The following is a 15,475-nucleotide window of genomic DNA, read 5'->3' as shown; positions in this document are numbered from 1 at the left end:
ATACCACTTCACAGTGCTTTACAACCCTTTCTAGGCATTTACAGAGTCGGCGTATTTCCCCTCCCCTAATAAATATTATTTATTTTTAATCTTTGTACATCTCATGTCGTTAATGTTTGCTTTCTGAGTTTCATACATCCACATATACAGTGATCCCCCGCGTTTCGCGATCCCGATCATTGCGAAAGGCTATATAGCGATTTTTCAACCCGGAAGTCAAAACACCATCTGCGCATACGCGCCCTTTTTCTATGGCCACGCATGCGTAGATGGCGCCGGGCAGATCAGTTGCTGGGCGGCTTCCCTGGGTCTTCCCCCTCTTGCTGGCGGGAGGGCGAGCGGCGGGCATCAGCGAGGAGTTTCCCCACCGCCCACGCAAACTCCTCGCTGCTGTCGCACCCGCCGCTTGTCTTGTCCGCCCGCCGCTTGTCCACCGCCTGCCTGCCCGCGCGCCGCTCGCCCGTCCTTCGCCCGCCCACGCCGTTCGCTCGTGCCGCTTCCCAGCTGAGTCCTGAAGCCAGAAGGCAAAGGCGAACTTCCGCGTTTGGCTTCGGGACTCAGCTGGGAAGCGGCGCTGGGGTTTCCCCACCGCCCACGCAAACTCCTCGCTGCCGCTCGCCTGCCCTTCGCCTGCCCACGCCGTTCGCTCGCTCCACTTCCCAGCTGAGTCCTGAAGCCAAACGCAGAAGTTCGCCTTTGCCTTCTGGCTTCAGGACTCAGCTGGGAAGCGGCGCGAGCGAATGGCGAGGGCGGGCGAAGGGCGGGCGAGCGGCGGGCGCGCGGGCAGGCAGGTGGCGGACAAGCGGCGGGCGGACAAGACAAGCGGCGGGCGCGGCAGCAGCGAGGAGTTTGCGTGGGCTCGGGGAAACCCCAATCTTCGGCTCCTCGCTGCTGCGGCGGAAGTAAAAACACCATCTGCGCATGCGCAGATGGTGTTTTTACTTCCGCACCGCTACTTCACGAAAAACCGATCATTGCGAGGGGTCCTGGAACAGAACCCTCGCGATAATCGGGGGACCACTGTATAGCCTTAACAATTTTTTTCTTAATAATTACAATTCATTTTTCATTTCCTTTGTAATACATATTCTAACATCATCCTTCCATTTCTAAAACCTTCTAGTCCTTCTCTCACATTTTTTTTCATCTTAATGTCTATATTTTAGTCTTTTCTCCCTTTATTTTATCTCTATTTTAATTCCCCCCCCTTTTTTTTCTGTTCTTTTCCTTCCATCCCAACAATTAAAGATACGATCTTTTTCCACCTTTTACATTTCTGGTATTAGTTTTATTTCATTTCTTTTCTAAATAATAATTTTTAAAAATTGCTTCTTTTTCCTCTTTTCCATATTATTTTTTCTATTTAATACAAGCTGATTTGTACCCTCTTAACAGTTAATTCCATCCCTTTATCACATTTCTAATAATCATTCAAAACTAGTTTTTACCCCATACAAACAATTTTCCAAGTTACCAACTTTCAATCTTCCAATTAGCATTTACATTCTTCATATATTTTCTTGTTATTTTTTAACTTCATTTCTACAAACTATTCATACATATATTTAATATAAATTATTTTTTCCACATCGTAACTCTTCTATATCCATAGCTTATATTCAAAAATATTTTTTCTTATTTATACTGTCCTTAATATCCGGATGAATCCATTTCATGTCTTTTTCTCCACTAGTTATCATTTTTTACAATCTAACCAAATTTCAAAGGAAAAGTCTGCGGGCTTTACCACCTCTCTTCCTTCTCTTTGGTTTACTCAGCTTTATTTATCCAGCAACAACAAAAGTTCCAATGGTTACACCCTTCTTTCTTTCACTAAAATGGCACTCCTGCTTGAAGTCAATATTATTCCTCTTCATTCCTCTTCACTGTTCTGCGCTCTCAGTTTCATTATTTTGTATTTATAAATCCAATGTATAGATAAGTACGTAATAATCAGTTTAATTATGAGAAGTAGAGGCAACTTTCAATTCAAATGTCAATATTTTTCTTTAAAACAAAGTATCTTTCCAGAACCACATCTTCTTTTAAAACTTTCAAACAAAGTTTTCCCCCTAAGGTGCTTCTCCCACCACTAACATTTAACTTCCATATTTCTTCCCGCTCATATTTTTCGGGTTATTCTTAAAAAGCAATAATCCTTTTTCACCCAGATTGCAAATCATTCACTTTTTCCTCCTGTTCCTTCCTGGTTTTTCTGGTCTTCTTTCAGCTTTATAGCAGCCATGTTTGCTGCCATTATTCCACACCCTTGGCTACGGGCTTTCCAGTTAAGGGAGGGAAATGCGACCTCCCCCTCCCTTCCTGGCAGTCCCCCTTTGCTTTATCTCCTCTAAAGGGGTGCTAGGTCCCAATAGGGACCTTAAGACCCTCGGATGTGGGGTGTTCAGAGCCAGCCATGGAGCTCACGGTCCTGGCTTCCAATGTTGCCGAAAGCAAATCTTGAAGTCCTACAGTGTCAGCGTATTTCCTGCAACGATCTGGGTTTTCCTTTTGCCAACCACAGAAGGATGGAAGGCTGAGTCAATCTTGAGTTGATGAGGATCGAACACCTGGCAGAGATCTGGATTAGCCTGCAATACCGCATTCCAGCCACTGCGCTAATATGGCTTCACGCATTCTTGAATGCTTCGGGAAAAAGCATGATGGTTTGTGGGTAAAACAAGAGGAAGATTTGCAGCCTATACAATGGATCTTCCACTTGTTTTCCAAGGTCATTCAAAACTGAGGCTCTGGAAAGAATGCAGAAAAGAGCAACAAAAATTATTAGGGGGTTACAGACTAAGCTGTGGAATAAACCATATTCCAGTATTTAAGGGGGTCAGCCTATTTTCCAAAGTACCAGAAGGAAAGAGAAGAAGCAAGGGATGGAAAGTAATCAAGGAAAGAAACAACCCAGAACTAAGGATAAATTGCCCAATTGTTAAAATAATTAACCAGTGGAACAACTTGCCTTTAGAAGTTGTGAATGCTCCATCCCTGGAGGCTTTTAAGAAGAGACTGAACTGTCATTTGTCTGAAATGGTATAGGTTCTACTGCTTGAGCAGGGGGATAGACTGGAAGACCTCAAAGGTCCCTTCCAACTCTGTTATTCTGTTCTCTACATTCCCAGATACCATCACAGAACACTTGAGGAAATAGCTTTGAAATAGTTCCTCACACTAACAATTTTATGAACAGATAACTTTGAAATAATAGCCATAGCATGTTCTTTAAAAATTGTTTTTCTAACCCAAACAAATGGAGATTCTAGTTCACTTAAAAGTACCAGTAGTTCCAATTATACATTATGTGCAATTCCTGTTCATGAACTTGGGGGAGAACTTGAAAAAGAGTGATTTGAGATGGACCTAAATTAACTTTACTGTTTCTCTATTTGCAGCAATCGGCTCCCACAATTGCAGCCAATGGGTAAGATATTGGTGGACATCTTGAGAATGGATTGGTTATTTTGGGAAATACATGGGGAGTTTGGAACAGAGAATTAGCATTTAGAATTTAAATAAAAATTTAAAAGGAAGCTTGGGAAAGACAAGGATTTTAATGACTAGGGTGGAGTTGCCAGTAGAATTAGTTTTCACGCCTTACACACCTACAAATATATTACCTCTTGAAAACATACAATTTTAAAATTAACTTCCAATGCAGGAGCATCAACAAAGTGACCCAGACTGCATGTTCAAAGTATATAGCCACCCCGAGTCCAGTTCTCACATTTATTGCCTTTTCAGGACTGTAAAATCAAAATAAAGCTGAAGTAAGATCATAAGCATCATTTCATCTAGCAACCATTTTACTTAATGACCAAGTTGTCCATTTCAATCCTAAACAGGGATCAACTGCTATATGTGTTATACATAAAAATGAACAGTACTTTGATGGTGCATCTGCAATTGCCAACTTGGCTTTTCTGAACAATCCCTGTAGATGCCCTGATCTAAAGTATCATATCTAAGATGTAGGGACTTACAAAGAGGTGTAGAACCATCCATCTCGTAATACATTATTTGTATGAATCCAAAGATTGGTCATTCTAGACCAGCATTGTGTTTCCTATGAGTTGCAACAGTAGGCGAGAATGGAAGGTCAAAAGTTCTATTCCTAATTCCTGGGGCATGAAATCTTTTAAAGAAGAAGTAAAGAAATTGAATATTTGGGACATGCAATGTTGGAGAAAGTAGAGATTCCCCACTTCATTAGATGAAGAAGTTCCCAATTCTGGCTTCCTCGGTCATTACGCCCACTATAATCACCATTGTAGCATTAACAAAACTAATATCTTGCTGGGGACATTATTCCAGTCCCTTCCCTGATCCCACTGGGAAGAGAACCTTCAAGGAGGGAGGAAAGGTAGGTGGAGGGTAAGATTAACATTTTAGGAGTTGGGGTTAGGGGTACAAGGATTTGTCAATGGGCTCTTTAGAGGTTGGTGGTCAGATTGGATAAATTGGGTAAAGTATTTGAACAGGTTTTCTCAGATTGGAAATTGTGAGTTGTTTATGAAATGCTTAGGTCAATTCTACATTGCTTTTCCCCCCTTCTCTTCTTTTTCTAAAAACTTATTTTTCTATTTTATTCTATCTGTTTATCTTTGCTCTGGGAATAGCTGGGTGCGGTGGTGAAGCCAAGGATAGGAGCTAGCTAGAGAGAGGGTGGTGGTAGGGCATTCAGAAGCTTAGCTTAGGGCAGGTGATGGTATGTCGCAGTTAATAATGGCAGGTTCTTGTCAAGGTGAAGGGTGCTTTTGGTGATCAGCAACCAAATGTTGCTATTGACCAAGGACTTCAAATTGTTGTCCTGAATTCGAACTTACAAGTATTGGTAGCCCTCCATAACTTCAAAGAACGAGAGCTGCTGAACACAGAATTTGATAAGTGACATAAAATTCCCTACAAAGATTTTTGTATTTCAGTCCCATTTCAATTCTCTGTCCTCTTTTAAGAAATACTTTATCTATTGGATAGTAAGAATCGATATTTGTGGCATAGCTGCTATAACTTGTAAGTTCCTTTTCTCGTGGTTCTCTGAAGTCATTTATCCTAAAATCTCAAGTCTTGATTCTTGCCAAGATCAAAAAGAGCCAAAATATTTTGGCATGTCAATCTTCGCTCAATTTATTGACATTTAATCTGTTATGTAGTGATTTGAATTGAGCTATGCTGACAAATGATGTCTGTATTCCAAGTGTTATTTTAACTATCTCTCAGTCTAAGAATTATTTAATGATTAGGTTAATAAGGATTAGTTGTCTAGGGAAACGGGATTAACTGTTAAAATTAGTTTTTAAAGTTTGTAGCATAGATAAGCACATAATAATTTACTCAAGAGCTATGAATAAGTAAACTAGCAAAAGATGTATTAATTGTAGAGGCCTTGAATTTATCTAGTTAAGCACTCAATGGAATTTCCTTCCTATTCTTTTCATATACATATTCATACATTCTGATTAATTTATTCATACACACACATATGCAGATATGAGGAAGCACCTAATAAGCAGTTCATAATGTGGCATGGAAGAAGGAGAATCTCTCACGGTTCTCAAAATAAATTAAAATTAGATGACTGTTTTGTAGTGGTACTAGAAATTCTGGATTTGACCTGGAATGCTATAAGTGGGAAACAAAATACCACAGAATTGGGGAAAAATTCTTAATTAGATTCTGGACCACACAACGTCTTTGCCTTGTGGGAGAACTCTCAAATTATGTCTTGGAGTAAAGGAAGAGGAAGCAGCTGGTAAAAATGGACTGCTGTGAGAAGGCAGAATTGTTGTTTCTGCTTATGAGAGCTCATTTTTATAGCTGTGCTGTGCGAAAGAACCTTAGAAGAATGGAAAGACCATCAGTGGTTTCTCCTGTTAAGAGTGTACGTGTGTACATGCACACATACACAAGCATGAGTGTTTCCCCTCTTTTTCTCTACCTCATGTTGGAGACGGCATCCACCAGCTTAGTTGTATGTTGGGAATAGACCTCTCTCAAAAACTTTTATCTTAAAATGTGATACAATAGGATCACACAGGGTTCACACTACGGTTCCTCTGCAGAGGCCTATGGGTGAAGCTCTTGCCTCACAATCAGCAGGTTGTGTGTTCGGGCAGAGGTTGGACTAGATGACCTGCAAGGTCCTTTCCAACTCTGTTAATCTGCTAAGTGCCCAACTGCCTGTATATTTATAGTGTAATTTGCCCACCCTTTGTCAAAGTTGAATGATCATGAAGACAGAGCCAATTTTGTCTAGTGACGAAGGCATCAGGTTAAAAACCAGGAAACTGTGAGTTCTAGTCCCATTTTAGGCATGAAAGCTGGCTGCCTGCCTAAAGCCATTTACTCTCCCTTTCACCACACCTCACTTCACCTCACAGGTTTTGTGAGGAAAATATGAGGAAGCAGTAGTAATAGTAGTTGTGTTCGCCTCTTTTAGTTATTTATAAAACTAATAAAAGCAGAATATCAATAAGAATTCTGTACTCTAAGGCAGTGTTTTTCACCCAGTGTGCCGCGGCACACTAGTGTGCCGTGGAACATGATCAGGTGTGCCACAAGAGGGGAGAGAGAAAGAGAGAGAGAGAGAGAGAAAGAAAGCAAGAGAGAGAGAAAGAGTGAGAGAGAGAAACAAAAAAGAGAAAGAAAGAAAGAGATAAAGAAAGCTAGAGGGAGAGAAAAAGAAAGCAAGCGAGAGAGAGAAATCAAGAGAGAGCGGGGGGAGAGAGAAAGAGAGAAAAAGAAAGCAAGAGAGTTTGTGTGAGAGAGAGAAAGAAAGAAAGAGAGAGAAGGAGAGGGAGAGAGAGAAATGTGAGAAAAAAAGGGAGAATAAAAGAGAAATGAGAAAATGATTGAGGCAGAGAATGAGAGGAAAGAGAGAGAAACAAAAGAGAGAAGTGACTCTTGATTTAAAGCATATGATAAAAAGCACCCAAAGAATAAGAGAGAGAAAACCCCCCAGCCCTCACCTGTTTTTGGAAATGGTTCAAGAGTGTGTATACACACACACAAGGGGGGGGGCAATATATATAATATGTACTGTCTTAGAGTGTCATTTTGGTTGGTGGTGTGCCCCAGGATTTTGTAAATGTAAAAAATGTGCCCAGCTCAAAAAAGGTTGAAAATCACTGCTGTAAGGCATATGTTGTGGATATTCTTGACATTGCAAGCGATTATGTTTTGCAGCATGAAACCTATTGTGGAAATATTTCAGACAATATTTCCACAATAGGCTTCATGCTACAAAACTTAATTGATTTCAAGGTCTTGAGGAGTGATAGTGAATCTTTTCCCCCTCGGGTGCCAAAAGAGCATGCATGGGCACTATCGTGCATGGGCAGGGGCCCACACCCATAATTCAATGCCCGGGGAGGGCAAAAACAGCTTCTCCCACCCCACGGAGGCCCTCTGGAGGCTGGAAACTGCCTGCTTCCCAAATTCTGGTGGGCCCAGTAGGATCGTGTTTTGCCCTCCCCAGGCTCCAAAGGCTTCCCTGGAGTCAGGGGAAGGTAAAAACGCTCTTCCCCATACTCCCCTGGAAGCTCTCTGGAAGCCAAAACCGCCCTCCCAGAGCCTCTGTCTGAGCCAAAAATTAGTTGGCCAGCACACACATGCACGTTGGAGCTGAACCTGTGCCATAGGCTCGCCATCATTGGTCTAAAATATCCCCAACGTATATCTTAGACTGAGTCCAAAATAAATTTTTAAAAGTGTCTGTGTGCATATTAGAAAGGCTGATCCCAGTTATACAGCTGAAGACTACAAATTTCACTTAGTAAATGTTGCAAGGTTTCCAGTTCTTTTGCAAGGAAAAACGAGACAAAGCAGTTCTTTTATTTTTAAAGTCAGTACCCTAATTATGCAGTTTTGTTTGGTCCAAGTCTTATGGAAGCAAGGCCCCCTTGACTCCCTCACTGTTGGTAGAATGATTGGTAGAAAAATAAAGTAGAACCTGGGTCCTCTCATGCCAGGTTTTACCACACCCTCATGCTGTCTTTGATGCCCATCACCTTCCCAATAGTTTTCTGAAAACGTCTCCGGCGTTCTTCCTTGTGTTAACATGAACATAGCTGTGGTTAAAAAAAAGCACACTCTGATATTGGCCAAGCTCTACCCTAATTCTTTTGCAGTCAAGGAGCGTGCAGTAAGTTTATAATGTACAGGAGCAGGGAACAAAAGAACAGAGCAATAGTACAAGGAGCATCTAAGAGAACTTAGGGAACTTTTATCCCTTGGAGACCCAGGAACTTGGCAGGCAACCAATGAACCAAAGACCAAGCCCAGCCTTTTACCTGGAGAGAAAAAGAGAGGAAGGAAACTTGGGTCCTTCAATAAATCCTGGAGAATAAAGTAGATTAACAAGACTTGGGAGCCCAGATTATCTTAAAAGAAAGGAACTGAACAGGAATTCAGTTTTCTCTCTCCTTTGCTGACCTCTAATTTGCATGAGACTCTGATGCAAAGGTCTTCAAACTTGACAACTTTAAAACTTGTGGACTTCAACTCCTAGAATTCTGGGAATTCTCCATAATTGGCTGGAAAATTCTGGGAGTTGAAGTCCACAAATCTTAAAGTTGCCAGGACCCCTGCTCTGATGCATGGGAGCAAACCAATTAGGGCAACTCAACTCTAAAAGCAGGAAGAAGGTTGAAGGAGAGGCAGAGAGACATGAGAGTCAAGGACCAGGTATTTTGGAGGCGGGCATGGAAGGGAAACATAACAGGACAAAAATGAGAAGACCGCGGTTTAGAGAAAGATGGTGCCCAGAAGAAAACCAAGATGGGGACGCTAGCCAGCTAGTGAAGGTATGATTGGAGCGGGTTGGGAATTGGGGGGCGGGTGTCTCTTTTTCTTTCTCTTCTTGAATTACTATCCTTCTCAGAACCAGTTTGCAAGATGGGTGTGCCAGCCAGTCCAGCTCTGATCCTCATAAACTCTAGTTGGAAGAAGGATTGCAGATACTGTAGATGGTTCAGGGTGTCTTTTTCTGGTAGGAAATGCCACTTATTACAAGAAAGAGGCAACTGGTGTAAGCTAACATCTCATTTTGCCCTTTCCTGGTCATTATCTATTCCTTCCTTCTATATCAATTTCCCCCACTCCCCCGGCAATTCTGAAATTGGGCGATCATTGTGCATCTGAGCATGACCAGAGTTGCACATCACTTTGTGACTGCACAAAGTGCTGTCTTCTTTCACATCATTTTTATTGGCTGGATGCATCAAATTTAGGAGGAATAGATACACAATTGCATTACCCCCTAATATATATTAAATAAAACCTACATGAAACAAGAGAAGTTTAAAGTTGAAATAAAGATAGTTAATCTGCTTAGAATTAGCTATATGACTTACATTGAAATGCATTCGCACAATGCCCAAATCCAGTATCAGTGTCAATTTAAGATATTGAAGGAAGTGCTGGATATTTATATTCAGTTCAATAAAACAGAAGTTACCACTATTAACTCTGTATCTTGGGGGTTACCCTTTCATGCTTTATTATACTTACACATCTAGATTAAAATGGCATGACATAATTAGTAATATTTCACAATTCATTTACTAACCCTCAACTATTAACTAGATTAATCCTTATTTATTAACATTTAAAATGTTTAGTGGCTTAATTAGTTGATGACACAAGAGTTGTCAATCATGTCATCCCATTGACCAAACTTCTTCTGCTCACTGCTATATCTTGTCCTTGTCTTTGCTGTGATGTAAATCAAGCTCTATTGAAATTTTCAGGACTTTTGGGCCTTTGTTTAAAAGTTTCCTTCTTTGGGTTTTTTTTAAATGGACCTGCTTTGGTACCTGTCAAGAGCAAAGTTGCTTAACTTTTTATTACTGTTTCTTACTTTTTGTATTTTTTTTTAATTCAATAGCTCAATTTCACATTTTTTTAAAAGAAAAAAAACGTACTGTTTTAATTATGCTGATAGTTGTAGAAGAATGGAAAACTTAATAACAATTATTTTAGCCAATAGTGACAGGGGTCCTCTTCACCCACCCCTAGGCCATGAACCTAAGAAGAGCCATGCTGAATCAGACCAAAGCCCATCAAGTCCAGCATTCTGTGTCACACAGTGGCCCACCAATTGTACATGGGAGTCTTGAGCAGAAAGAGAAGGCAAGACTCTCCCTTTCCCTTGACCAACAACAAATAGTACTCAAGGGAATCCTGCCTGCCTCAACCAACATAGAGGTGGACATCCATTTCAATAACCACCAATACACTTGTCATTCATGAATCTGTCTAATCCTGCCTGGGAAGCTATAAAGGCTGACAGCTGTCACGACCTCTTCTGGAAGTAAATTCCATAAACCAACGACCCTCTGGGTGAAAAAATATTTCCCTTTATTTGTCCTCGCTTTCTTACCTATGAGCTTTAGGGAGTGCCTCCTTGTCCTAGTATTGTGTGATAGAGAAAAGAATTTTTCTCTATACACCTTTTCTATCCCATGCATGATTTTATACACTTCGATCAAGTCACCCCTTAAATGCTGTCTTTCAAGGCTGAAGACACCTGGTTTCATAAGGGAGGTGCTCCATGGCTCACTATTGGGCCGCAGCCTGTTCAAAACTGGGCTTTGGGAGAAATGGGCAAGCACTAGTGTTGGGCGAACCGAACCTGCAAAGTTCGGGTAAAGTACAGGTTCGGCTGAACACTGTGAAACGCCACCGCCCGGGAGGAGAGTGGGGAATCCCACGAAGGGATTCCGGGGGCGGGGCTTTGACGTCACGGAGACTATTTCCTGGCCAGCTGAAACAGGGTGGAAGGAGTCTCCGTGACGTCAAAGCCCTGCCCCCAAAATCCCTTCGTGGGATTTCCCAGCTCCTTTTGCTTGCAGCACTGCTGCGGCATCCTTTCCTGTAAAAATAAAAGGAATCAAAAGGAGGTGGGAATTCCCCACCTCCTTGTTTATTTTTACAAAAAAGGATTCCACAGTGGCTTGCTGCAAGCAAAAGTTCAGGTTCAGGTTCGGCGAACTCACCCGAACTTCACGGCAAAGTTCGGGTGAGTTCGCCGAACCCGAACTTCGTTGGGATCGCCCAACACTAGCAAGCACACTTGTGTGAAGCACTCATGTGAGCGGGCGATGCTTGAGCGAAGGGTGCTCGTGCCCAAAGCTCCACTCGCATGGCTGGAGCGTCACACACAGGCTTGGCCATTTTTCCTGCCACCCAGTTTTGAACAGCCATGGCCCAGAGGTTGGGGGCCCCCTGGTCTATAGCAGCAATCCCCAACTCATGGCCTATTTGCAAACAGGCCACACAAGTGGCGGGCCAGTGCACAGTGTGTGCGCACAGGTACGCCCGTAGCTCAACTTGCCTCCACAAGTTGACTCAACTCCATTGAGTTGAGCTACGTGTGCATACGCACAGGTCTATTGCTCATGTTAATTGAGCTTATGCAGCCCAGTTTACCTCTCCCTCCTCCCAAAATGGGCTGCCAAGCCACAAGTTCGGGGACCGCTGAATTATGTCATGTAATTTGCATATATTTGCAAATGAAGAAGTAATTAGGGTTGTTCACAAGGGGAAGTGTTAAAAAATCAAGGTGGTTGCTACAGGCTACAGGTAGTCCATGGTTGACAACAGTTCATTTAGTTCAATGTTACAACGGCCTTTTAAAAAGTGGCTTAAAACCATTTTTCACACTTACGACTTCTGCAGGATCCCCATGATCACATAATGAAAATTTGGACGCTTGGCAAACGATGGTTGAAATGTCCCAGGTCACCTTTTCTGACCTCCTGACAAGCAAAGTCAATGGGGAAGCCAGATTCACTTAACATTTGGGTTACTAACTTATCAATTATAGCAATTCAGTTAACAACGGTTGCAAGAAAGATTGGAAAATGGTGTAACTCAGCTATAGAAATTTGGGCTCAGTTGTGGTCATACGTTGAGCACTACCTGTATTTGATCAAAGCCTGAACCTTTCTATGTGCACTATAATACAGTGGTACCTCTACTTACGACCTTAATTTGTTCCGTGACCAGGTTCTAAAGTAGAAAAGTATGTAAGAAGAACCAATTTTCCCCATAAGAATCAATGTAAAAGCAAATAATGTGTGCAATTGGGGAAACCACAGGGAGGGTGGAGGCACTGTTTCCTCCCAGGAGATTCCCACAGAGGCCCCAAGGAGGCTTTTCCCTGCTTTATCCAACCCTGTTTCCTTCCAGGAGATTTCTAGAGAGGCCCCACAGCAGCTTCTCCCCACCTTTTCCGGCCCTGTTTCCTCCCAGGAGATTCCTATAGAGGCCCCACGGAGGCTTCTCTCCACCTTTTCTGGCCCAGTTTCCTCCCAGGAGATTCCCAGAGAGATCCCATACAGGCTTCTTCCTGCCTTTTCCGGCCTTGTTTCCTCCCAGGAGATTCCCAGAGAGGCCCCACAGAGGCCTCTCCTCACCTTTTCTGGCCCTGTTTCCTCCCAGGAGATTCCTACAGAGGCCCACAGAGGCTTCTCCCTGCCTTTTCTGGTTACAGTTTCGGAGGCTTGGGTTTGTAAGTAGAAAATGGTTCTTGAGAAGAGGCAAAAAAATCTTGAACACCAGGTTCTTATCTAGAAAAGTTCATAAGTAGAGGTGTTCTTAGGTAGAGCTACCACTATATATGTATACTGTATATATAAAGGAGAGGGCTTTGGTCAAATGGCTGTGGCCATCATTTTGACTTTTTTTGATACACATACCAGACACCCCTGGAAACAGTAGTTCTAAAGAATAAAATGCACAACTTGTTTTTATACATTGCAACAGCAGCATCTTAAGAATAATTCCCCCGTCTCTTTCTTGTGAGCACTTGTATTTATATGAAGATGTGTTATGCCACCTGCAGGTTTAAAGAAAATATTTGTATGTTTAATAAGAGGCACTTCAAAAAGAAACTAAGTGAATGAATAACTTTTGTGGCTTTAGAGTAAACTAAATGAAAACCACATTTCTGTCTAAAGGTCTAAGACAGAGAATATTTCCATCAAAGTGAAAGTAAAAGGAATGGGAGATGAAATGGACGTAATTTGGGGAGTAGTCATCAATAAAACATGATGACATCCAACCCCAGCTCCATATAAATCTCTGGTTCCATTGGTGACTGATTAGGAAGAGTGGAAAACTGGTAGCAAATTTGCACTAGTGCCTAAGCTAGTGATGGCAAACCTTTTTTTCCCTTGGGTACCAAAAGAGCGAGGGTGCACGCTATCGCACATGCACGAGTGCCCACACCCATAACTCAATGCCTGGGGAGGGCAAAAACAGCTTCCTCCACCCTTTGGGGGCCCTCTGGAGGCTGGAAACAGCCTGTTTCCCAGCTTCTGGTGCTGGGGGAAGGTAAAAATGCTCTCCTCCATCCTGCCAGAGGCTCTCTGGAAACCAAAACGCCCTTTGAGAGCCTCTGTGAAAGCCAAAAATCATTTGGCAAGTACACACATGTACACTGGAGCTGAGCTAGGGCAACAGCTCATGTGCCAGCAGATATAGCTCCATGTGCCACCTGTGGCACCCGTGGCATAGGTTCGCCATCACTGGCCTAAGGTTTTCTGATTATCGGAAAACATGAAATAAAAAAAATAAAGATTTCTGTGTCTAAATTGGATGACTAGCAGGGAGGAAAATCTGGAAAGATGCTATAATAGGGCATGCATAGACAGTGGTACCTTGGTATTCAATTGTTTTGAAATTTATCAAATTTGGTACCCAACACATTTTGATGTAGAAATTTTGTCCCTGTACTCATTTATTTGGTACTCAATGCACAAGCCAGAATTTGTTGGTGTCAGATACTTTGTGACTCACTACATTACCCTTTGTGGGGAAAATATTTGGTACTCATTGCACCTTCCAGAACTAATTAAAGATGAGTACCAAGGTACCACTTTAACTGAAAGATGAGCCCAGCTAAAACAAATTTCTTGACTGTGTGCTTAGACGCAACCTTGATTCTTATTTATTTATTTATTCAACTTCTATCCCGAAGGACTCAGGGTTTCTTACAATAATAATATAAATAGAAATAGATACAGAACAATAAAAAGAAGTTGAATATAATCAAAAGCTATAAAACCCCATATTAAAAGAAACCCATTAATTATAAAGCAGTCATAATCCCATACATACCATTCATACAGTATGGCCCTGTCAGTTGTTAGTTCATGGTCTCCCAGGCCTGCCGGCAAAGCTAGGTCTTCGTGGCCTTACAGAAGGCCAGTAGGGTGGGAGCAGTACGGATATCGGGGGGTAGTTGGTTCCATAGAGCCGGGGCGGCCACAGAGAAGACTCTCCCTTGTGGTCCCGCCAACCTGCATTGCTTCATTGATGGGACCCGGAGGAGGCCAACTCTGTGTGCTCCTATTGATCTCTGGGAGGTATGTGGCAAGAGGCGGTCCCGTAAATAGCCTGGCCCTGAATCCTAAATCAACTCACTATGTTCATTAATATGTCTCAGGTCAATAGATCTTGGGGATATATAAAAACGAAGTGAATTCCTGAGATATGGAATCTGATCTACACAGATCATAGGTATTCTAGCATTAAATCCAACGTGTCTTCATTCTCCTTCACAGGTGCAAACATTTAGAAAACAAATCAGTGATCTGCACCCACAACTTCACAGCCAGAAACAACAACGAACTGTCGGTGCTTCAAGGAGACATATTAGAGGTGAATTTATGACCCAGAGTATCAACCATGCCAAAAAAACCAGTCTAAACTTTAATATAAAGAAGATAATTCCACTTGGGAATCGCAAAATTTTGGAAACACACCAATTGTTTTCCAAACTGAAATTTTAACAAGAAAATTGGATGATTGTGGTTGGGGTAGGGAAAATAGGAGGAAGAAGGGTATTACGCATACTCACCACCTTGAGTTACTCAAGAATTACTTATAAAGTATTTATTTCTTTAGTGTATGGTATGAAATACATGGATAGCAGCAGTAAAGATGTATGGGGGGAAAGCAAAAAATAATATGATACACATAGGAAGAAGATGCATAGTCAATTTTGTAAGATATAAGAAAGTCAAAAATTTATATATTCAGTTACAAATATATATTTTATTTTAAAATGTGCTAGTTCATATAAAATATGTTGGTTCAAAAAGTAAAATGAATATTCTACACATTAATATTATATATGTAGGTCTTGGCATATTTGAGACTTTTCCCAGGTACAATTGATAGAATCTTGGTGACGTTTTGATGAGGTCCCACTTGCCATCTTTAGGCTGGTGCTTTCAGCTTCGTGCTAGGGCAAACAAAGTGTGGTATGAGCTGCCGATCCTCTATAAATACTGGTGGGGGGCTGTGGATTGCAGCTTGTGAACCAGCAATCCACACCCACCTACCAAGATTTATAGAGGACGGCAGTTCAGATCACATTTTGCTTGCCCTAGCATGAAGCCGAAAGCAAGAGCCTGAAGATGGCAAGTGGGACCTCATCAAAATGTCACCAAGATTCTAT

The 15,475-nt window shown here is 42.0% G+C and overlaps 1 protein-coding gene across 2 annotated transcripts in view; it reads left to right on the top strand.

Annotated features, from left to right (window-relative positions):
• The window catches only part of EPS8L1 (EPS8 signaling adaptor L1), a 75,338-nt gene that overhangs the window by 46,554 nt on the left and 13,309 nt on the right, over window positions 1-15,475 (top strand). For both annotated transcript variants that reach the window (XM_070729018.1, XM_070729019.1), the window contains 2 exons: window positions 3,402-3,430; window positions 14,577-14,673. In XM_070729018.1, coding sequence (XP_070585119.1) covers window positions 3,402-3,430; window positions 14,577-14,673 — 126 coding nt within the window. The remainder of the gene's footprint in view (window positions 1-3,401; window positions 3,431-14,576; window positions 14,674-15,475) is intronic.

Source organism: Erythrolamprus reginae, chromosome Z, assembly GCF_031021105.1.
Source record: "Erythrolamprus reginae isolate rEryReg1 chromosome Z, rEryReg1.hap1, whole genome shotgun sequence".
NCBI lineage: Eukaryota > Metazoa > Chordata > Lepidosauria > Squamata > Dipsadidae > Erythrolamprus > Erythrolamprus reginae.
Note: the sequence above shows the minus strand (reverse complement) of the source record. Positions and strands in the feature narration are given on the sequence as shown.